Here is a 23,470-nt window from a genome sequence, read left to right on the forward strand (position 1 = left end):
AGCTGAGGGTGAGCAGAAGGCCCCGGGGTGATGCAGGGCCGCTGCCCACATCCCTGCGGAGCCCTGGGAAAGCCTTGGGGATATTGCCTGCAGGTGGCTGCATTCCTAGGGCTGTGGTAGCCTGATGCAAGGGTCTTCAAGCAACGTCTCTGGGTTTCTTTATCTTCTGATGGTGTCTGAAAACCTGTCCTCATCTCCCCCCAACAGAACTTGCAGCACTTTGGGCTATTCTAGGTGGTTTTTTTGGTGCCTTCACCCTCACACAGCTGCCTTTTTCTTGGCAGGAAGGCTTTGTTCGAGAGCTCTTCACTAGCAACGAACGCGTTCTGCCATTTGCTGTAGCACAAGACAGAGCAAAGCCTCTGGCCCCAGAGGTCAGAAAAGCTCCTAGGAGCTTTGTGGGCACAGCGAGGTCCCAAAAACGGCCCCCCTGTGCTGGCCACCATGGGCCAGAACGGGTTCTTTTTACCTGCACTCCCAGAACTGTGTTCGGCACTGGCGAGAGCTGCTTCAAACTCCTTGTAAGAGGCAATCCCCGCGTAACTCAGCGGCAGAGAAATGCGTCAGCACCAGGCGGGGCAGCACCAAGCTACGGCGCGGGACTAACCACGTGCACGGGAATGGTGAGGAGGCTTTTTGGTGTTTTATTTAAATGCTTCCAGGGCCCTGCCTGCGCAGCCGCACACGATGCCAGCAGGTCAGCGTTGCACTGCTGCAGTGCTCGTGCAAGGGGCGCTTTCCTCAGCTCTCGGCCCAAGGAAGAGGCTGGGGAGGCAGAATACACCTCCAAGTCCCTGAGCTCGGCTTACTCAACCCAGGATGTTGGTTTTCTTTTTTTTTTCCCCAAAGCAGGGCACGTGGCACTTGCAGAAACACAAAGCAAAGGGCTGTGCTCGCCCAGCCTCGCTCAGCCCGAGCCATGCCTCCACACCTGGTGCCACAAAACAAATTCACAGGCAGGGCTCAGCACGACAGGAAAGCCCCCAAACACAACTGACGGGGGGAAGGCTAAAACCCCCGCCGTAACAAACACACAGCCCCTCCTCCTACCCCAAACCCACCCAAAAAACAACCCTCCCTCAGGCTCCTGGCCGTGAGGTTGGGGTGGATGGCAGGCAGCAGCTCCGAGGGTGACGCCGGCCATGCCGGAGCCCTGCCACCAGCGAGCACCCCGCTGCGGGGCCAGGTCCCAGCTGCCACCCGGGGCCCTCCTTTCTCTACGAGCCCAAAGGCCGGGAGGCAGCCCAACGTGCATCTAACCCCGGGACGCTCTGCTGTCCCTGCGGCTCGGCCGCCCTCGAAGATTCCCCTGGGAGCCGTGCAGTGCATGCCGGGGGAGAGGGGGGGAAACGAGAGCCACTTACCTCGTTTGTGCTTCCCTGGGGAGAGGCATTGGGAAAAGAAGGGGGAAGGGGGGGGGAAAAAAAGGAGAAGAAAAAAAGAAGCATCTCTGTGTATCATGCACATCCACGGAGCAAACAGCGCTCACGCCTCCAGCCAGCAGCCACCTGCCGGAGCCCCCCAGGGCAGCCTGTTTGCAGGGGGCTCCCCCCTGTCCCCTCGCAGGTCCCCGCAGGGCTCTGGCCACCCCTCCTGCTGCTGGGGACACCGTGTGCTCGCACAGGACGGAGCCACAAGGGCTCAACCCCTGCTCCCCACCTGCAGGCATCTTCCTGAAGGCTCCGTCCTGTCCTCGCTGCCGTGCTGAACCTGCCACTGGTTCCTGCACAGGGATGGGACAGCGCTGGGCTCGCACACGCCCGCACCTCCCGAGGGCACCGGAGGGATGCTCTGGATGCTGAGGCCAGGGCAGGCCAGGAGGATGCAGGCGATGATGGGCCCTTATTTCAAGCTGCTTTATTTTAAGGGCAGCCCAGCCGGGGGATGAAGACCCCGGGTGTTAGCGCCTCTCCTCCCCCGTGGCACTAAGGCCACGCAGCACGCCGCCGTGGCTGCTGGCGCTGGGGGCAGAGGCGCTGGGGGTGCGGGCAGAGCAAGGCCGGGGTGCGGGGGATGTTTTCTCACCGTGACCTTTGTTAAGGCTGGGGAAGGTTTGGCACTGCAGCCCAAACAAGCCCTTTCCGGGTTGTTTGCAAAAAGCAAAGGCAAAGAGAGGGTGAGAGGGGCTGACCCAGGAAAGCGGGGCGCAGGGCCAGAACAGGCAGGGCACGGCCCTGACCTCGGCCTCCCGCAGGCCAGGGATAGCCAAAGTCCCTGCCCGGGCCCAGGGGGCAGGAAGGGGTCTTTTCTTGGCATGCACGCACACACGCAACACACAAAACCACCACGGCCCTGAGAAAACCTCCCCGGTGGGACCCCCAGTCTGAGCTGCACCATGCCCACAGGTTTTAGAGTCCACAAACCGGCATTTTGTGATGGGTCAGACAAGCAGAAAAAAAAACAAGGCCGAAGAAAATAGCTTGGGGTGAGTGCTCTGATCCCCGGCGGGACCTACACCGCTCCTCTTTGACAACGGGCAGGGCTCGGGGGGTCAGGCTCGAGGCTGCTGATTCCTGCTCTCGGCCCCATCTCGCTCTGCCCATCTCTGCTGCGGCACAGGGCAGCTGTACCCAGGCCCCGTCACCGCTCCCTAAGGCTTGTCCCCTCCAGCACCAGCTCCACAAACTGATCTGAAAATATTCCCCCCGCCGCTGCCCTCCCCGCTTAGAAGGCCTAAGGAACGGCCTGGAGCGCGCTGCCCTGCGGCCTGAGGACAGCCCAGCTCTTCCCTCACTGCACAAGCAGCTCAAGCAGCCGGGTCTGCCCGGGCAGGCCCTGCTGGAGCACCTAACAGCCCTAAATGCAAATGCAAAAGCCATTTCAAAGAGGAGGAACAGCCCCAGGAAACCCAACGCTTAAGCACTCGGTGTGGGGATTTGTACTGTTGTGTGCTTTTGTGTTTGTTTTTTTTAAATCAAAAGCTCTTTATCCTACCTGGTCCCATAACGCTGCGGCCACTTGGTCTATTACTGCGCCCAGTTCTCTGTACTCCCCAGAGTATCTGATATATGCCCAGGTACACAGTGTGATAAGTGTCAAGCCCATGATCATGTTGCACAGACTGGCTATGATGTCCAAGCCAATGAAGCCGGTGACTCCAGCTATCACGTAAGTGATGAAGATGACCACGAAGAGCGTGGCGGGGGTGCGGGCAGCGTGGAAGATGTTCTTGCTGTCGTTGTGCTTGATGTACTGGATGTAGAGCTCGTCTATCTCGGTCTCCAGCTGCTGGAGGTAGCGGCGGCTGAACTCCTCCCCACCCATCTTCTTCACCCCGCGGAACAGCTTCACGGCCTCGTCCTTCAGCTCCAGGTGTTTGCTCTGGAGGTCGCTAGGCGCGAGGAAGGGCTTGTCCCCACCACAGACCTGCGTGGAAAACACAGCCCCATCACTGCAGAGACCTCAGCACCCTCAGCTCCTGTGCCCTGCCGCGCAAACCACGGGACCTGGGCTCTGGGGGCTCCTGTTTGGCGCAGGTAACTGAACTATCCCCTCTCCTCCCCTTAGCCCTGAGCTCCAGCTGCAGTTTTGAGACGTCCCAACACCAAAGGGCAGTGCAGGGGTTGTCCTCGCCCTCCTCTTGGCACTATTTCTTCGAGCTGCAGCTACTCAGGCACAGGTTAAAGCGGGGCCGTGGGTGTCCGTGCTGAGAAGCTGGGTCCCACGAGCCCCCTGTTCAATTTGCTCACAGCCTAAGCCAGGATCTCAGGCAACATCGAGCTACGCTGCCCGGCAGGATCTGGAGCCCCAGCATTTTCCTGTGCTGCAAACTGTGCAGCTTTTTTTTTCCTCCTGGCTTTAAGGCATAAGCACCAACACCCACCCAGAGCAGCGTGCAGATAATTCGGCCGTGTGGCTCCGCACCCCTTTCGTGCCAACGCAGCCACCTGCGACACCGGCGAACAGACCGGACACCTGGAAGTGGCCGGAGACAGGCCGAGGGCTGAGCCTCACCCTAAAACATCACAGCCATCCCTCACCAGAGCTGACAGGGCAGGGCACAGGTGAAAAGCCTGTTATAACGACTTTATCCCCTAATGAGCACCAGCCACAGCACTGGTTAAAGAATGGAACAGAGCAGTTCAGTTGGAAGGGAGCTTCTATCAAGTCCAACTGCCTGAGTGCTTCAGGGCTAACCAGAAGTGAAAGCACGTTCCTGAGGGCGTTATCCAAACGCCTCCTGAGCGCTGACAGCCCTGGGGCATCAGCTGCCTCACTAGGAAGCCCGTGCCACTGCCTGACCAGCCTCACGGTGAAGGAATTATTCCTTACGGCCAGTCTGAGCCTCTCCAGGCACAGCTTTGTGCCGTTCCCTCACGTTCTGGTCGTCACGGGCTGCGTGGTCACACAGCGCTGCTGCCCTGTTACATTAAATTTTGGGTTGCAGCTGGGGGAACTGTGTGCAGAGGACGCGAATTCAGCTGAGGCCAAAAGCTGCCATCAGATGAAAGAGCAACCATCTGTCAGTCACCTTCCCATGGCCTGCCACGAAACGCTGACCAGGCACTGCTCTCCCCTCGCCTGCGCGAAAGCCCCTTTTCCGCCACGAACACGGGAGGGAGTCTTGCCGGGAACAGGGTTTCTGGCCACGTCCATGCAGGACGTTTTCCACCAGGAAGCCAAGCAGGAAGGTTTCTCCAGGAGGACAGGAGAGCCTGGGAAACGAGGTGCTCAGCACCACCTACCTCTTCCATTCTCCTGCTGTAGGTGTCTTTGGCAGTGGCAACTGCTGCTAAATTGTTGGCTTCTGCTGTGGCCTGCAAGAAGGGCACAAAGGGCACAAAGTTTAGCTGCAGAAAGGTGAGGTTAAGAAGTGTAATTGCAGAGAAGAGCAGCCACCAGCTGGGTGCACATGGCCCACGTGTTTTCAGCCAGGATGCACGTGTGGTGCGCGCACAAAAAATTAAACAGCCCCCTTGTCTCAGCCAGCTGCACTCTCCCCAGAACCTGACCAACGCCAAATAAAATCCTTCTGTATTTACACATCCAGCATCCTCAGCCCCCCCCAGGCAAAAACCTGCATCAAGAAAGGATTCCTACCCTCCAAGCCACGGCAACAAAACCTCTGGCTGGAGCTGTGGGAAACACCAAGGAAAGAGATAAAAGGCTCAGCTGCGTGTAAACAGCTACAGCTGCAGCCTCCCGCTGAGCTGTCTGACTCGGAGCACGGAGCTGCAGCACTGTGGGCAGCTCAACACGGGGCCACGCTACCTCCGTGTGCCAGAGCACGATGCTGCCCACCTGCAGGGAATAATTTCGGCCAGGCTGAGTGCTGCTGCGTGCCTGGAGTGACCGCAGCCCGGCCGAGGTGCACGAGCCGTGCTGCCTCAACTGCTTAGCCACATCAGCCCTTCCTCAGGCTTTGAGTGACTGCCGAATACGGCCCAGAGGGATGTTTTTTGGGTTGTGCAACTAAGACACTTGAAACAAAATCACAAAGGCTCGCAGTGCTGCACTGGCTGGACTCTCTGACAATTAACTGGAAATCGATGGCAGTCGCAGCGCACGGATGCCCACCACCTCACCCTCACGTACCTGCAGCATGGACTTTGGGTGTGGCAGTTCTTCCCCTTGGTAGATCTTTATGTACGCCTGCAAAACAGTGCACAGAAACACGGGATCAATCGGCTGCAGCATGCACTAGCGACACGCAAACACCTCCACCCAGTTCCAGACGCAGCATTAACAGGATGGTAAGAGCACGGAAGAGGAGGAGGGGGTTCCTGGCACAAGATGGCTTCAGCAGGGGCTGCTCTGTCGAAAAAAGGCAAGCAGCACGGCCCAAGGTCGTGGGTGGCATGGGTCACTCACTCAAGGCTCACACTCCACCGCTTACTCTAAGTATCTATACCACAGGATTTGCACCTACCTCCGTCCTTCACCGAAGGAGAAGGAACCAGAGTCAGGTAGCCCTGGAGAGTAGGTGGTGAGAATTACTCACTGATATCTTGCATCAAAATGTCGCAGTAGTCATGACAACAAAATTATTTTTTTCCCAAAGGCAACGGGTATGCAGCCCTCAGCCTACCTCCCCCCGGGCCGCAGGTCTCCGTGGTGGGGTAAGAGCCCTGGCACCTTTTCGGCTTACTGCATGGCCAAATACACAGCTCTGAGGTGTTTGCTCAATGCACCAATGGAGCCAGCACTATTAGGCTAGACCAAGATCCCTTCCTCCAGCCAACAAGCGCCAGCTTGTCTGCTGCTGCTTTCCCCTTCCATTAGAAGTGCAAACGTGCTGCAAACAAATAAGCCCAGTTTCTCTTGAATAAGCCAATACCTTAAAATACTCCACAAGGCCTCGACAGGTGATGTGGTTTCCATTGATCTCCTTAACGTCCAGGCTCTCGGGACTAAGAAGCCAAGGAATCAAAATCTTCAAGTTCTTGATGAACTCATCGTCTATTTCTGGAAACAAACCCAACGTCATCAGAACCGGCCCTCAGTCAGACTTGTGCTTCCGTGTGCACTCCCATCAAAGACGGGAGACTCGAGCCAGGACACCAGCTCAGACACCCTGTAATTTAGTGATGTGAGCGCTCAGAAATGATCGCGGCCCCAGTGAAGTTGTTACTTAACCCACAAAGATCATACAGCTGTGCGTATACCCATAAACCAGCTTCATTGTCTCAAAAACGGCTGCACAAACGCAAATGCGACTGCACGGGGAAGAAAATGCTTTTGCTGATGACACGGGTAATGCACACCAACACTGGCAGCCAGAGAACAGCGCCTCCGTGCCAAGGCAAATACGCTCTTTGCAAAGCATGATCTTGAGTATACAGCACGGAAACGTGCTGTGCCTTCCCTCCGCACTGCTCTGTGGCACCCATAGTGGGAATCTTCAGCCAGGGCTTAGGCTTTGGCTCTTCCGTGTCAGCAGGTAGGATTTCCCGTGCCCAGTTCTCGGTCCCCTGTGCACCCATGTGTCAGATTCTCATTGCAAAGTATTTTAAAGCTATTGAAAATCATAAGGCTCTCAGCACAAACGCACTAAGAACTCCTGCAGGTGACGGCATTTACACTGCCCCCTCGGACAGCCCTCGGTGCAGGGCTCAGGAATGGGCACAGCCTCTGCTCCCCCAGCGTGTCCCCTCACTGAAGTGCCCCATGGGCTTGTGTCACCTCGAGGGAGGCAGGCTCGTTGCCTAACAGTCACTTCTATGGCTTCAGAGTGCCTCACATCCATTACTGCTATTTAAATGAAACTGTAGACGTGAAAGCAATGCAACATCTGGGCATCTGGAAGGTAACGAGAGAGGGGAAGTTTCCCCACGTTTCCCCTCAGAGGGCACAAAAAGCTGAGTACAGCTCTAAAGGAACAAGAAAATGCTGTCGAGATGCTGACAACTCCCAGGCCAGTTCTGCACACACCACTTGTTAATTGCCGCTTAGCACCTGAAATTTAAGGGGGAACTAATAGAAACCAGTTCGGTTTCCACCAGAGCCTGCACTGTTGCTAGTTAGCACGGAGTTTGCCAGAAGGACATGTCTGATCACTAGCCAAAACCAGAAAAAGTAACTTCTTTCTGTCTGGTAATTTATTTTAAGTGAATAACAGCCACTTTCTCTATTGCTCAGAGACTGCAAGCAGCCTGTGAGCAGAGATGCTGGTAAGCAGCTGATTCACAACAAATTGAAAATCCACAGCACGCGGCTCCTTTCAGGGTAGAGAATCCTACCTTGGCTTTTTTTTCCCTCGTATTTATTTTTACCTATGAACTAAGCCTGCCCTGTAGGGAAACCATTGATCAGATAAGTCAGGAGGATTAAATATTCCTTGGAAAGCTTTTCAAAGTGAAATAACGTTCCTCTGAGAGCACGTGTAATCGGCCTGCCACCCTGCGCAAGCACAAGCCTGCCGTGCAGCGACCAGTCCGCACAGCTCTGCGTCTGTGCCCAACTGCAGGTGAGGCACGGGAATTAATTGCAGGCTTAGCATCACGTCCATAAAAATCATCTCACCTGCCCTTCCCCATTAGCCTATCAGCCATCTGTTGGCAGGACTTGTCAGCGAATGTGAGCTCACGCTAAGGTTAAAAGCATCTGGCGAAGAGCAGGTAGCTGGCTGTGCTCAGAGGCATGAGCTGAGCACGTGTATGTAGTTGGGAAGAGGATTCAAGTCCTCTTCCAGAAGCCCTTTCATGGAAAATACTCAGAAATGCTTCAGGAGTCAGTGGGACAGTCTGTCAGGGCATCTAAGGCACCAGTTTAAAAGCAGACCTTCGCCTCGTACCTTTCAGCTTTCCGTCGAAGTTAGGATTGGTGGCTACCTTCAGGCCGGGGTGGGGTAAGAGGAAGCAGGAGATCTTGGTGAAGCAGGAGTGGATGTGCTTTCTGACATTCTGCAGTTCTTCGTGCTGATTTCCTGAGACCTGCGAGAGATCAGTTTGGGGTCAGGTTCCCTTCGGATGCAGACAGAGGTGACGCCGGGGTGCCAGGAGCACAGGGTACATCGCACTGTGGCTGCTCACACCAGGAAGGAGCCAGCCAGGACGTCCCTGCGGAGCATGCTGCATGAGCACCAAGACAGGGCTCCTCCAGCGACCAAGGAGCTGGCCTATCTCTGACCACACGCCCTGGGGCATGTCATTATCGTTGGGAAAATGTGCATGTCTGTGCATGACCGGAATACAAAAACATTTGGGATTTCCCACTAGGGCCTTTCTCGTCTCCCCTTTAATTAGGTCTCTCCACTACCAAATCGCCCATGCATTTCCTGATTAACCCCACTGGAGCCTTCGCCCATCGGTTTAACCGTGCAGCTACCTGTTACTGAAGCGTTATTCCCAGTCCCAGGAACCTCCCAAGCCCCATAACTGAAGAAAGCAGCACGGGACCCTCCAGCCCAGCTGGGCTTTGGGGCACCACCAGCAGCCCTCTTCCGAGCACGGCGAAAGGGAGCCCGGCCTTCAGCAGAAGGCTAGCCAGGAGACCTCAGCCCCCCGCTGACCACGGCAAGGAAAAGTTAACCTCCTAAAACGCCTCTTCTGTGATTTTAAGGCACGGGATTGGCAAGCGTAAGCGTCTCCACCTCACACCTGACCGACCAACCCTGCGGCCTCCCTAGTGCCGGTGCCCCGCGCCCCGTCCCTGCTCCCTGCCCAGGATCGGGCTCTCCAGTGCCAGCTTTCCCCCAACCAAGGTCTCACCCTTGTGCCCACACACTCTTGGCCCATGCAGGCGAGGACAGCATACCGCCACCAGGGCACAAGCCAGGTTTGCCTCTCCTCCTCCATCACCCATGAGCACACAACCCTGGCCAGCACCGGACCGCTCGCACAGCCGCGCAAGCCCACGTGGAAATCGTTGAGGAAATCCAGATCAGAAAGAACAAACCTTGAGACGTTTTTCCAAAAACTTTGCGCCGCCATCGGATCCATAGGAAAACTCGTAAGGGAAGCTCCAGTCGCGCACGAGGAATATAAGGGACTAGAAGACAGAAACACGTCCAGGTCAGTGCCACACGATGAGAACCCAACCACCGCCGCTCGGCTGCACGTTATCAGGAGGGTTTTGAGAGGGAGGCCGGGGCCTCCACCACCATCGCTCGCAGCAGCCCGGACGGATGACGATTTGGTTCCCGAGCTTGAAAAATAGAGTCAGTCATTTCCACTGCAAAACAAGAAAGAGGTTTTTGCTAACCGGGACAAAAGGCAACGAGCTCCCTAATTCCAGCCACATTTAGTTCCATCCTATGGGAATTTCACAGGCTCATTTTTTCAGCCGTTTTCACTGGGCAGCTTTCCAGACAGACTTTTAATGAGAAGCATATGTAGGATAACGAGGGTGAATAAGTAATTGCTGGCTTTTGTAATCTTTATTGAGGCAGTCGAATTTCTATTCAATGAATAAATAAATACCAGCACGGTCAACGTCTAATTTTTTTCCGAAAATCGTTTTCAGAAGAAATCACGCCTCCAGTGCCTCATCTACGCAAGAAAGCTACGTCCCACAGAAGGGCTGCAGGGGCTGCAGAGGGAAGCCCTGAAAGCAGAAGCCCCGAGTGGCCTGGCAGAGGTGCCAGGGCTTCTCCTACATATATGAATAAGCCAGTCAGTAAGCGGAATGCATTTCAGTGGAATTTCCCTAAAACTTGCCTACGTTTAAAACAAAGATTATGGGGAGGGAGGGAAAATATTTCATCTCCTTAATTAAAACATAAAACATCAGGGAGGAAAAAAAAAAAAAAAAGAAGAAGAGAACAGTGAGTTGGCCATTCCTAGAGGCATTACAAGCCCCAGCAAATGTCCACAGCTAGCTCTTCCAGGACATGCTGTTCTTTCTGAGACTGCAAGATCCTTAGGAGGCATGACCATGTTTAGGACTTTTCCATAAACGCATTATGCACTCGTTGTACTGTTCGGATTGGGAGCTATTATCCTTTTTTTCTAAAGCAAAATTGTTGCCGACACGCTGCCCGTATCCCACCTAATGTCCCCCTCTCGCCAAGGCACGGCGACCTGGCGGCAGCTGGCGCGGCGCACGCGGTTCTCCGTGGGCACAAGGCGACCACACAGTGGGAGGAGAGAGTGAAGGGAAATGTTCATTTTCCATGGCCGAGAGCTGCTTCCTTTCCGGCTGCATCCATTCGACTATCTCGCTATCGGCACTTCCAGAGCACTCCCTGCTTGGCAGCATTCTCCTGTATGAGCTTTTTTTTCCAAAACCCTCCTTTCCAGACTCGTATATTTTAAGGACAAAAGAGATTCATTGAGTTTGACTTACAGGCCTAGAGCCTCGCCCAAGCAACTCGAGCTGCACTGCCTTCTGCAGAGAGCTGTCTTGGTCTGAAGAGCCCAAGTGAGGGCTGCAGGCTGCGAAGGGCTCAGCCTCTGGCACTCTCCCGGACAGACCAAGGTCCGTGCTCAGTGTCTCGCTGTTCCCCCGATGTCTGACCACTCTGTAGCAGTCGCTCTGAAGATCCCTTTTCAAGATGTCCTCCGCAGGGACAGGCCGACCCCATGATGCTCACCTGGCCACGTCGCCAGCGATCCTTCCACCAACATCTATCTCAGCTGCAAGGGTTACTGCCAGTCCTTTGATATTTTCCTTCAGATCGTTAACGGAGATTGCAATGAATCAGAGAGGCCCTGGGGGGAGCCCCAAGGAAGCACTTCTGAAGGATGATGATTCCCTATTAAAATTAGTTCAGCGTTCTCAGTCATCTATCAGTTAATGGGTTTTTAATCCGTTTACACGGATTAAAACAGACAATGCTGACTTGGTATGTTGTTCGCTTTATTTTTAATCAGCATTGTATGGAGATAAGGCGTACAGAAGGCAGAATACCATGGTGATAGTTACTTTTATCAACCAAACTTGTGGTCTTTTTAAAAATTGATACTGGGATTGCTTGACAAGACTTGCTATCTGCAAAACTGCGTGACTTGACATCAATTGCGGTCTTTGGTGAAATCACAGGCTATTATCCAGTCCTAATGACTTAAGCATATTTAAAAGTGTCTCATTACAGCCTTCTTCTTACTGATGGAGTAGGAAGTATTTCACTTTCACTGTAATATTTGGCTGCATTATCCTGGTACTTTCTAAATAAGGAACAGAAATATTTATTTAATGTCTGGCTTTTTCTGTACCATGTTACAATTTTCTCCTAGCTCTTACTACAAGTCGTATACTTTTACTGGTAGCTTTAACAAGGTTTATCAGTCATCTGCCCATGCTAGCATCCAATATATACTCAAAGCTCTCCAAAATCTCAATTTGTCCATTTGTTGTATTTTTTAACCTTTTAATTTTATTCCCACTTCCTGACCGCAGCCACCTTATAAACCCCTTATGCCTTCCAGGATGATGGTGTGGCCAGCAGTTCTCTTTTTATGCTGGAAAGCAAAAGTAAAATAGCTGTAACCCACCCCCAATTATTACTTGCATTTTTATAGCATGTTTTTACTCGCCGTTGTTTTTCACTCTGGGAAGCTCACAAAACCCCCATCCAGCCACCAGCTTGCCCCCTGTGGATGGAAGCTAGAAGTCGGAGCAAGCCATCGGGACTGCCAGAGGGCACCTGGTTAAGGAAACAACCTGTACAGGATGCCCCACAGAAGGCGTCCTCCTGCGTGGCATTGCAATCGTGCAGAGGATAAGCAGCCCTGCTGCTGGAGCTCTGGAGCCCCACAGTTGCACCAGGACACGTGGGGGTCTCCCAGCAGCACTCCCTTCATCCCTGCTGGCCCCGCTTCCTGGCCTAAACCCACTGCCCACGATCCCCAAATCTTCCAAACCTGTTCAATCGCTTTCCCAGCCTCCCAGGGGCACAGGACTTGGTACAGCCATTATCAAAGTTGTACAAAACCACGACTTGTTCTGTTACAAGTCCGCAGTTACAGTGAGCTGCTGAACCACCCTACCCAACAGCAGCTGCTACAGCCACCCCATGGACTCCTAACCCCCTTCCTTCCACTTCTTTCCATCCACATTCATGGAGGGGGCTGTCACAGCCCATCCCCTCCTGCCATCCTGAGCTGCTTGTAACCCTGGCATCCAGCAAGCCTTTTGCCCGACATTCTCCCTCTTCCGAGTGCCAGCTTTTCACAGGTTGGGAAGCAGATGTTGCTTATTTGAAGCTAAAATCCCACTTAAACCAAGCCTTCCCACAGCTCTGCTGCCACCCGCAAGCGCTCTGAGCTAATCCCTGTCCTTCTCTCTGCCAAGAGCAGGGATTCCGGGGGCAGGTGGCTCCAAGCCTCTGACAGCAAAGGCTGGGCAGAGAGCATTACAAGCCTGGCAGTGCATTCATTGTGCAGCTCTGCCACAAAACCTGCCTGCTTTCTGAGCCCAGCAGGACGAGGCAGAGCCGTGGGGACAGCTGCCTGCACAGTCCCTGCTCTCTCCCTCCTTCAGCTGGGGGCATTGCAGCACTGCATGCACAGCTCCCCGAGGACGAGCATGGCTTGTATCTGGGAGCAGGGCCCTGCCAGGACGCAGCTGATGCCACACAGCTCTCATTGCATTTCACCCGACGCCTTTTGTCCCCCCGAACAAAGCCTCCCACAGATAACAGCTTCCAGCTGCATCCAGACCTGCTGGGCGAGGAGGCTGCTGCAGGGCTCGGCGGAGCTGCCAACAACAAAGGTTCGGAGTGGAAAGAAAGAGGGATATTGGATGTATTCAGAAACCTCCTTGGGGGCAAGGAAACATAAAGCCCTTCCTTTGCTTCAGCAGAGCCAGGCTCCAGGCCTCCCTTTCTCCTCCCCGTGCTGCAAACTGCAGTGACACCTCGTGGCGAAGCCAACCGGCTCAGGGCCAAGCCACCTCCAGCAGCAGGAGGCACGGTGGTCAGGACCCTCTACTCACCTGGAAATGTGGCCAGGACCCTCTACTCACCTGGAAAGGTTTCAGGAACGTTTCCTCCATGGCCAGCCGTCCGTACTCGGTGAAAAGCTGGAGAGAAAAAGCAAGGAACAGCAGGACTTTTAGCTCCCCAGCCTACACGCAGGGCATACAGCTGTGGCCACACAGGCACAAGCAGCAAGGCACAGTTGGTGATTTGGGGCAAAAAACACTATTTGCAGAGCTGGAACCGAGACTGGCTGGCTGTGTGGTTTTGGTTCCCATTTAGAGGCAGATGGAGCTGTTAGGGACAATCACCATGCTAAGCCCTTACATGAAAGATCTCGCCTAGAGTTTCTGGCTGCCAAATCTGTGAAAAACGGCTCGAATCAGCTGCTTGCCGTTGCTTTCATACCAACCAGAAACTTCACGTGCCAGAGGGGACTGCTGGAGCCCAGCTCTCTTTAAACACTCCAGGAAGAAGCGGAAATGAATTCAGAAATAAGTACTTTCCCTGCAAACCCCCACTGTGCAGACTGTAAGATCAGCCTACAAGCAAGATTTGAAGGCTCTCCAGTCCCTCTGGACTGTAATTTCTAAGCGAAGGCACCAATAATGTATTTCACAGATGCCTAAAAATGGGTCAACATATTAAGCAATAATGGCCTAAAATTCAAACTGAAAGATCAGATTTGCACTGGATAAGTTCAACATTTAAAAGGTATTATTGTTAAACAATATTTACTGACTGAAACAGTACAGAACTCTTCTGATTTTTCCAGGTGGACTTCTGCTTTCCTTTCCTTTTCCTTAAGCTACTGAAAAAAAACTAACCAGTCAAACAGCCACCCAAACAAAAAAGTGTAAGTAGAGGTGATACCAGGAGATGGGCAGGACAAGAGTGCCACAGAAAAAAGAAAAAGGAAAAAAAAGGAAAAAAAAGTAACAACCTTAGCTGCTTGTCTCCAACAAGCAGGGTTGTAATTATCCTTATGGGTCATCTGTATTGAGCCAGTACCCGATGTCAATATCCAAGTTTATAAACCAGTACCCAACTTATTTGGGTTTCTCAATCAAAAGGTCCTATCATGTGGTGTGAACAGTGTAAATTCTACCTTCAGTTTCCCACTCACTTAAGTCAAAGGAGCACTTTTACTGCCACCACTCAAGGCACGCTCCAAATATGTCGCACAAGTAAAGAGCCTCCATTTTAAATACAAGACCCTGCTGCTCCCCTACGGGGCCTGACTCTGCTCCTGGCGAGTGTCCCACTGACTGTCCTGCCAAACGGCCCAGGCCCCAAGCAGGTGTGCTACAAGAGCACAGGCAATACAGGTTTCAGTCCCAAGCGACTGTTCCTCCACGCCCCTGAGCCAAAGTGAAAGCTGGGAAACTCAGAGACCCTCCTGTGGCTCCAAACACACCTTTCAAGCACAATGCAGCTTGTAAGTGAGGAGCATAATGCAGGCCCCCCAGTGACACGGAGCAGCAGGACAAGGGTACTTACCTGCAGGTGCTGCAGATCATCCTCCTGCACGTTCTGGGACAAGTTATAGACCTGCATGTGAAAACAGAAACTTCAGAGCACTCAGAATGGCCTGTCCCTTAGGCCAGTGCATAGTTTGGTGTGGTTAAAGCTCATGACATGACCACAGGAACACAGCCACAGGCCCAGGTGGCCTCTGAAGCTGTTACAAGACAGGCCCCAAGCACAGCTGTACTACTGGGTAGACACAGACAGACAAACAGGCGTAGCAAAACATGCCAGCATGGGAGCAGCAAGGGCTGTCGTGCCCCAGCCAGGAAGGCTGTCAGGTCCAAATGATGCTTCTCCTCCTTCATTTATGTGTTGAACTCTGTATCAAGACCCAGTTTCCATCCTGTTAATGCTGCACTCCGGGAGCAAAGAGCAGAAGGCAAGAGGGGAAGCCCAAACAGACCTTGCAGTAACCACCTGCTGTGTGGCTGCCCCCAGCCCAAAGGTTTGTCCAGCAGCACCGAGACAAAAGCACACTCAGCTTGCCACACCAAGGTCGCTTCCTCTCTGGTAGCTGGGTGTAAAGGGGTGCATCTGCTGCCGGCCCTGCTCTTGGGGTGAGATGAAGAAATGAGACTGTTTCCTGGGATGGTGGAGTCACCCCTGCACTCAGTGCAGCCACCATGATGGCCTTTATCTCTCCCACCAAAGGTCCCAGCTGCCTGCTGCATTAGGCTGGTGCCAAGCTGCTGTTTTTTAGCCACTACCTTTAAGAAACTGTTTCCTGGAGACACCCCCATTCTTACCTGTATCGAGCTGATCATTGTGCTAAGGGCAAACACGGTGGCTGAATCCCGCAGGGTGGACTGGCTGTCAAAGGTCCCCTGCGTGTCCATCAGCAGCACTGCAACCTGACAGGCAGAAAGCTCCAGGTCAGCTTGGATGCACCCGTTCCGCATCTGCACCCAAGCAAAAACACTCTCAAATGCCAACAGGGTGGGTGGGTAAATGCCAGCTGTGTTGTCGTGTGGGGAATCTCACTGCACATGCCTCAGACTTGCAGTTGGTGGAGGACAAAGGAAAAGAAATAAACTCTGAGGAGTCCAGAGTTGGAGAGACACCCAGAGAGTATATCAGGGACACAGGGGAACACCAAGACGTCATATTGCTCAGTGCATTGAATTATGCTAAATTCAGGATATGGTATGCTAAATTAGGGATATGGTATCAAGACCTCACCTCACACAAGTATTTGAGACACCCATGGCAAGGCAGGGGAGTCTTACAAAAGCTGGAGCAGTAAGATGAGCTGACCGGCAACAGAGGGCTAAAAAAACATGCAGCAGAAAAGCAAATACCTTTTTACCATCAGGCTTGTCCACCAGGAAAACCTCGCTCCATATCTGAATGCCAGTCGTCTCCCGCTCAGACCCTCCCCTCCAGGAGAAACCAGTCAGAGGCTCGTTGTAATCTCCAACCCAGTCCACAGCTTCCTGCAGGTGGGAACAGAAGAAGCACTGAAGTTCTCATCCCACTTCGGTTTTACACCTTTCCTCTGTGCTGCCTCACCCAGCACTGGAGAGAGGCAGCCCCCCCAAGAGAGGTTTCCCACAGGGCAGTAAATGTGAGCATCTCTGCTCCAAAGCCAGGAAAAGCAGAGTCTCACTGGAGGCCCACTAGTGCATGGCGTTGTGGAAGTATCTGCTCTATTTTATTTTGTGAGGCCTCATGTTAAAGAGAGGCTTGAGCATCTCTAGAGCACCGAGCCAGTGTCCTGCCCAGCTCATCCCCGGGCAGCACACGGGAGCAATGAGCAGCAGCACCGTACCTGCGGGAAGAGCCCCCTGCAGCTGCAGCCGTACCTTGTTGTACATGTACCGCAGCATGAAGTCCATCAGGAACGACTTTCCTTTCCTAAAAGCTCCAGCAACGGACACAGCCACGACCTCTTTATCTCTGACAGCCTCTGAGAGCAGGATGCGGTTGAGCGCAGCTTCGTCCAGTTCAAAGGAATGGTCATCTTTGACGATGAGGACTTGCACCGGTCCTGCCTTCCTCACAGACTCCTCCTCCTCCGAGCTCCACTCGTAAGTCTTCTCTGCAAAACTACCTGCACAAACAGTGAGACAAGAGCTGTTTGGTTCCTTCTGCAATGCACAGAGTCACAGGGGGCAGGGCTGGACAGGGCCCTAACAGGTCAGTTAGCCCAAATACCACCCCAAGACGGCACAACTGAGAGCAGATGTCTGTCCCACATTCCCCAGACATTTTGGTGGAGCCACCCAGCTGTCAGCATGCCCACCCCTCCCAGCAGCCAGGGAGCTTGCTGGGATCCTCCTGGACAAATATTCCTGTTAGTTTTTTTTTCCTACAAGAGCTGACATGAAAAACAGATTGTTCTCTTCTTACCTGCAACATCTTACGTACACAAAGACTGTCCTAGCATCTCCATTAGCCTCAACAAATGCCAGACCACCTTCCTTAGCCTTTTCTCTGCTAGGCAGGAGAACTCCAAGCCCCTGACGATCATCCCTTGCTGACTACACTGTTGTCCTGGTTTTGACTGGAATTTTCCTCCCAGTGTCTGGCGTGGTGCTGTGTTTGGGATTCAGGATGAGAATAACGTTGGTAGCACACCGATGGTTCAGCTGTTGCAGAGCAGTGCTTACACTAGGTCAGGGACTTGGGGCTTCTCGTGCTGCCCTGCCAGCGAGGAGCTGGGGGTGCACAGCGAGCTGGGAGGGGACAGAACCAGGACAGCTGACCCCAACTGGCCAGGGGGACGTCCCCATGCCACGTGGCATCATGCAGAACCATAAAACTGGGGGACTTGGCGGGGGGGGCTGCCACTGCTCGGGGTCTGGCTGGGCATCGGGTGGTGGGTGGTGGGTTATGGTGCTGTGAATCACTTGTTTTGCGTGTTCTCTTATTATTACTATTATTATTATCATCCCTTCCTTTTCTGTCTTATTAAGCTGTCCCACGAGTTTTGCCTTTTTTTCCCCCAATTCTCTCCCCCACAACAACAAGGGGGCAGCCCGTGTGGCGCTGAGCTGGGTTACGCCACCGCTGCCTGAGCACCCGGCTGCTCTCGGTGCTCTCCTCCAGACACTGCCCACCAGGCCCTTCCCGGAGGCTCCTCAGACATGGGTGCAGCACTCGAGCTGAGGCACGCAAGCACCTCACAGATCCATCACGGACTGCCTGCATGCGTCCTATGTGGCCGCCGTTTCTGTAGCAACGGCTCAGCGCAGGGGCCTGCTCCATCTGCAGGCCGCACTGACGCTCTCAGCGCAACCCGCTGCTCCTGTAACCTGCCCGACCGACCGCTTCCCCCAGCCTTAGGACGGCACACGTGGGTGCCCAGCACCCAGTTACTGCCATCCTGCACCCAGACACTGCCATCCCCGCTCGGTTCCCCGGGACGAGGGTGCTGCTGATGGCAGCTCCTCGGTTTGGGCCTTGTTCACCGACAGCCGCCCGGCGGTTCAGCAAGCGCAGGCCAGCTCCTGTAATTTTCCTTTCATTGTCTCCTGACTTCCCAGCACAGGAAAGGAAAGCCGAAGGTGATTAATCACGCTGCTCAGCTCACCTACGGCCACGTAAAATCTCCTCGCCAGCGGGGAAGGGAGCGTGCGGTGGAAAGTTTCCCCGCATTTCTGCAAAAAGTCCCCAGGTCACTGGCTCAGGCTGCAAGTTTCCGAGCACAGGAGCCTGAAGTCTCTGTTTCAGACCCTGACCTCAGGGGCCCAGTTTTCAGCCAGTCCCAGCTGTTTCAAAGCACAGGGACGATGCGTGCACATGCTAAAAGACGAACTATAAATACCACAAGGAATGGGGTTTGCCCATTCCGGGCCTCTTTATAAAGAAGCCTCCAGCAGCAACTTCTTCTTTTAAATAACAACGGCGCCTTTGTATGCGGTTCTGATTTCCTATGATCCTGAAATATCAGGATCATTAAGCCTTGTTGCTAGGGGATATCTGGTGCTTCTCAGACATATACTGCAAGCTTTCTTTGCTCACAGTTGAAAGACAAAGATCTTTTCTTCCCGATGCCTGGACTTTCCTTAGCAAAACAAAAGTCCCGAATGCTCTGAAAAGCTAGATTCTCCACCAGACTCCAGCAGCACCAAACTCCCTTCGAACACCAGCCCCTGGCCCATGCTGCTGCTGAGTGGTCTCCAGGAAAAAGACCTTCCTATTTCCAATGCCCAGAACCAGGCAGACATCACCGAGCCACCTGAAAAATGAAGGCCCCGAGCGCGCTCAGTCCTCTTGCTGCACACACCAAACACCACCTCCAGCATTAAGATCTCTCCAGCACGTAAGCATGGACAGGTGCCAAACGGCCACAGGCTTGCGTGCTCATTTTAAGGACTGCCATGCTGCAAGTGCCATATAAAGCCTACGATCGGAAATACCTCTCTCCCGTGGTGTTTCCCAACACCCCGCTACACTAACCGAGTCCAATTTCTTTTTTCTTTTCACAGCTGCATAAAAAGGACAGCGGAGAGATCCTTGTAGGATGTGACTCATGGCGGAGGCAGGAAAAAAATCCGTAAATGGAATTAAATCTAAACATTTCTGACTGTAGCCATCAGCAGAGGCAAAGCCATCGGCGTGCAGGTGGCAGAGCTGTACCACCTCCCCAGACCCACCTCGGGGCCACACAGCCGGGCACCCAGATGGGCACAAAAGCTGCTGCCCCAGGGCCTTACGCAGAGGCAAGGCAGCGAGGACATCCCCAGCTCGGCCCTGGCCTTGCTGCACATCCGAGCATGCTGATGAGAGCCCGGGGAGAGCCTCGCTCATCCCTCCCGTCCTGCTAGCAGAAGGGACGCCTGGTGCCGAAATTCCCCCTGCTGCTGCTGGATGAGGCCTCCTGGGTCGTCCTCTCCCTCTGATTCAACTGCCAGAAAGAGCGGAGACCAGCGCTCTGTTCCAGGGGTTAGTGGAAATCTCCACAGAAGAGTTTTTACTGATTCCCACCGGTCTCATGCGAGAATTAGACCACTGGGTGATGTCAGGAGCAGACTAGCCGAGCATTTCCACAGTGCTGCAGCAGCTCCTCGCATGCAGAATGGGGTGGAAAAGGGATCTAGCGAGTGGTCGTCCCCACTGCCATCGCCAACAGTAACCAGCTCAAAGAGGTTGTGCTGCCCCTTCAAAACACCAGAAACCATGAGGAGCATCTTGTTATTCTTCACCAGGTGTTGACAGCTTTGGGGAGAGTGTCTCCGGACAGAGGCAGCTGTCCAAAGCGGCCGTGGTCTGCTAGAGGACATCTCTGCCTCTGTCACCTGAGCTGGCCGTTTGCACAACACGGGGGCAAAACACAGAGTATTATGAACAGGATATGCTGATTTTCCAGTTCATTAGAGACATCGGGAGAAAAGGCACTATATTAAACAGGTCTCTGAGCTGATTTCAGCCTTATTATCTCTGTTTCTGTCATGTAGGCCGTCTGCAAACAAAACTCTATCTTTCATATTTATTTCCATGTGATGAAACTTCCGTGTCCTGGTTATTAGATTATCTGCTGTACTGGAGAGCCAGAGATTTTTTTACAAGCTGGCGGCACATTACTGGAAATCAATTATTTTAATTGTTCTTTCCAGCATAAATTAGTTATCTGCTTTGAAGGAAGTTGTACCTGGCAATGGCAAAACATCATCTGGCCAAAAGGGAAAGGAAGGAGGCCTAAGCTTTCCTAAACACGCTCTTTTTTTTTAACTCGTTTTCCAACTCGACTCCTCCTTTCTGTCGGCTCTCTCTCGGCGCCTTGCAATTACGTCAATTCTCAAGCTGCTCATTCAGAAATTGCCAGGATACAGTTCCTTTTTCCCATTTCATAACAGCTCGTTTCCATGACTCTGAAGCGGGGTGGAATCCACGTCTCTTTTCCATATGGTGATTTGCAGTGGAAAGGTGGAGGAGACTGGAATTTGCATTCGTGCTTATTGTGTTGTCAGACAGCAGCAAGAAAATGGCCCTGCTCCTGCAGGCAGTTCCTTAACACAGGAATGCTCACTCTGTGAGGATCCACGGGAAAAAATAAAGCACTTTGCAATTGCTGTAGGAATTCTTTTTGGTTAAAATTAAATAAAGTTCAATAAACTAAAACAGCATACTTCACATTTTGCCCATGTAAGGTCAGACATTTAATGTATTTAATGTATGATTTAATGTATTTAAGCTCCCATAGAAGAACAGATTAGATAAATTACATGTCACTGATCACGCAGCATACTTTGGTGAGTACTTAAGCCCGTTCTTCCTTAGCTATGGACGAACAGGTCACAGAAATGCTGACCGCTTTCCAGAGACCCGTTAATAAAGTCATCTTTTTTCCTAAATCAGTTTGCGCAATAAATACATTTCATTCCAGAGACTAACCCACAACCCAGGGCATCATCTGTGCAAACACGGGCTGCCTAACCGACCTCAAGAAAGCCGACTTGCCAGCCCTGCTCTTGTGCTCTTGGGGCGCCCGGGAACCTTACCTACGTATGCACAGCCTGTGAGATGCTAGGGCTGCAGCCTGGGTCCTGATTCCCCTGCTGAAATACACAGACACAATGCGGAGCTGCTATTCTGAGGGTCTTTGAACCCAGTTTCTTCACTGCATGAAAAAAACAGAAACGACCAAGGAGACAAAATAGAGGCTGAATGTTTCAACTTGTTGTTCTTCCTCTGGAATGAAACATCCCTGTACTGGCTGGGTTAGGTTGCTTATCAGCAGCCCTCTCGGGATTAATTCGATCAGCAGCGATAGCTGTGTGGATCCCTTCTGAAGCCGTTTCCACCCCAGCTGTTTGCCTTACAAACGTATCACAGTGCCACTAACATTACCACGAGCCGAGCGCTGAGCAGACCGCGGCCAGGCAGGATCCCTTTGCACAGAGGGCTTCAGCTGCCAGGAGGCTTATCTGCCCTGTGCAAACAGCTCCGGCAGAGAAAGACATCTCTCTCCGAGCTACGGTATCCCTTGCACTTATCCCATTCTGCGCTGCCATGCCACAGGTCCTACTCTCTCCGCTGATGCTGAAATAAGTCCACTGCCTGCCAACCTGCCAAAGATCACGAGCAAAGGTCGGAGGAAGCTGGAAAAGGCAGCGCCGCTTTGAGCACATGCCAGAGACCCTCTCCTTCCCTCCGAGAGAGGCTTGTGCAGAACTCTCTATTTTATCACGCCAATAAGGAAAAATGAGAAGTAAACTGACACAAAGCACATACTGGACAGCCAAGGCAGAGGAGATGTTGCAGAGCAATAACCTGTATCGATCCTGCGCAACGGCAGGGTAGGGGAAGAAAAACACTCCTCACTGAGCGCAGAAGGGCACAGCTTCATCCCGAGGTGCTGAGACTGCCCAGGCAGCTATGAGCGAGCAAATTCCCTGGGCGCGGGGCTGCCATAAGGTGTCTAGACAGCGCTGCCCCTGGGAGATGGTGGCTTCGAGAGGACAAAGCGGGGCCGCCCGGCTGGGCAGAGCCCTCCCTTCCATCCATCAGCTCTGCCGGCTTGCCGCTCCCAGTTCCCAGCAGGTGCCGAGCCAGCAGGTCGGAAAGCCTCCAGGGCTGGGTTTAAAAATACACAGATGTTCACCTCCCCTTCCTACACTACTCATACATGTCCAGGGCACGGCTGCCCGCATGGCCCCTAAGACCCTGTAAGACCCCCAGGCAGCCAGAGGACAGCGGCACAGCACGCCTGGGGCCCCGGCCTCGCCCCCAGGGCTGGTGCTTTCCCCATGTCCACGCAGGAATTGTGTCCCTGACGGGGCGTACAGAGGCGGTCACTGCTCTGTCTTGAACCCAGGCGCAAGGCAGGCTCTGGCTTCCTGTGGAAACGCCGGGTAAGCGACACAGCCCTCGGAGATGGGCAGATGGCAGCGCTCTCAGCGAGCATCACCAACCAGGCGATGCAAAAAACCGGCCCCATCCCTGGTCAACAGCACGTGGCAGGTAAAAAGCCCCACTCGGTAGCAGCCTGTGCTCACTTCGCGATCCCAGCCTATCCCTTCGGAAGCCGGGCGCACGGTGGCGTTACCTCCGCTCGGGGCCATCAGCACCCTGCCGTGCCCCCAGCGAGCTTCTCCGCGCCCAGGGTGCTCGCAGGAGGGAGCTGCCGGGCAAGATGCCGAGTGCACCTTCTTGCCACCGGCCCTGAGTCATCCAGCTGGCAGCGCAGCAGCCTCGACTGCAGCACGAGCAGCTCGGCTCCTTTTTGCTCTGGCAGGCGGAACGAGGAGATGAGTGAGCGCGCTGATAACGCCAGTGGTTTAGGAACTCCCCGCGTGGAAGGCTGCTGGGAGAAGCAAGGGCTCAGCTGATTACTGGCCACCAAACCGTCTGTTACAAACGGGGGCAGCTCAAATGCCAAAATACGAAGTGAAACCAACACCTATTACCCCTCTCATTAAATTTCAGTGCCTTAGCCAGCCCTGAGACAACAGCAATGCCTATCGCGGCGGAATTCCCAGGGCTGAGTCTGTAATTAGCATGCTTCAGAGACGGGCACACCAACTACCTCGGGAAGAAAGCAGATCAAACAGATTCCCTTCTAGAGGTCGTTCAGGAAGTTTGAGGTCACGCCAGACAGCCCTGTGGTTATGCCCACGCCAGTCTACGTGCCAGGACTGGCTGACTCAAAGCCCAGGTGGGCAACTCTCAGAGGGAACCTTATCCCATCTCTGTTTGTCA

At 53.6% G+C, this 23,470-nt stretch overlaps 1 protein-coding gene across 3 annotated transcripts in view; it reads right to left on the bottom strand.

The window, feature by feature from the left end:
- Positions 1-23,470, bottom strand: part of ATL1 (atlastin GTPase 1) — a 37,023-nt gene that overhangs the window by 9,197 nt on the left and 4,356 nt on the right. Inside the window, exons 2-14 of one of the 3 annotated variants that reach the window (XM_066997421.1) lie at positions 16,630-16,877; positions 16,126-16,260; positions 15,574-15,678; positions 14,798-14,848; positions 13,345-13,401; positions 9,337-9,429; positions 8,234-8,372; positions 6,278-6,405; positions 5,536-5,592; positions 4,686-4,757; positions 2,935-3,366; positions 1,365-1,379; positions 622-931 (exon numbers count right to left, since the gene is read on the bottom strand). In XM_066997421.1, the coding sequence (XP_066853522.1) occupies positions 908-931; positions 1,365-1,379; positions 2,935-3,366; positions 4,686-4,757; positions 5,536-5,592; positions 6,278-6,405; positions 8,234-8,372; positions 9,337-9,429; positions 13,345-13,401; positions 14,798-14,848; positions 15,574-15,678; positions 16,126-16,260; positions 16,630-16,877 (1,556 nt within the window). In that variant the 3' untranslated portion in view covers positions 622-907. Of the gene's footprint in view, positions 1-621; positions 932-1,364; positions 1,380-2,934; positions 3,367-4,685; positions 4,758-5,535; positions 5,593-6,277; positions 6,406-8,233; positions 8,373-9,336; positions 9,430-13,344; positions 13,402-14,797; positions 14,849-15,573; positions 15,679-16,125; positions 16,261-16,629; positions 16,878-23,470 lie in introns of those variants that run through there. The other 2 variants (XM_048066242.2, XM_048066243.2) reach the window with 2 other exon arrangements.

This window comes from Anser cygnoides, chromosome 5 (genome assembly GCF_040182565.1).
Source record: "Anser cygnoides isolate HZ-2024a breed goose chromosome 5, Taihu_goose_T2T_genome, whole genome shotgun sequence".
In the NCBI taxonomy this organism is placed as follows: Eukaryota; Metazoa; Chordata; class Aves; order Anseriformes; family Anatidae; genus Anser; species Anser cygnoides.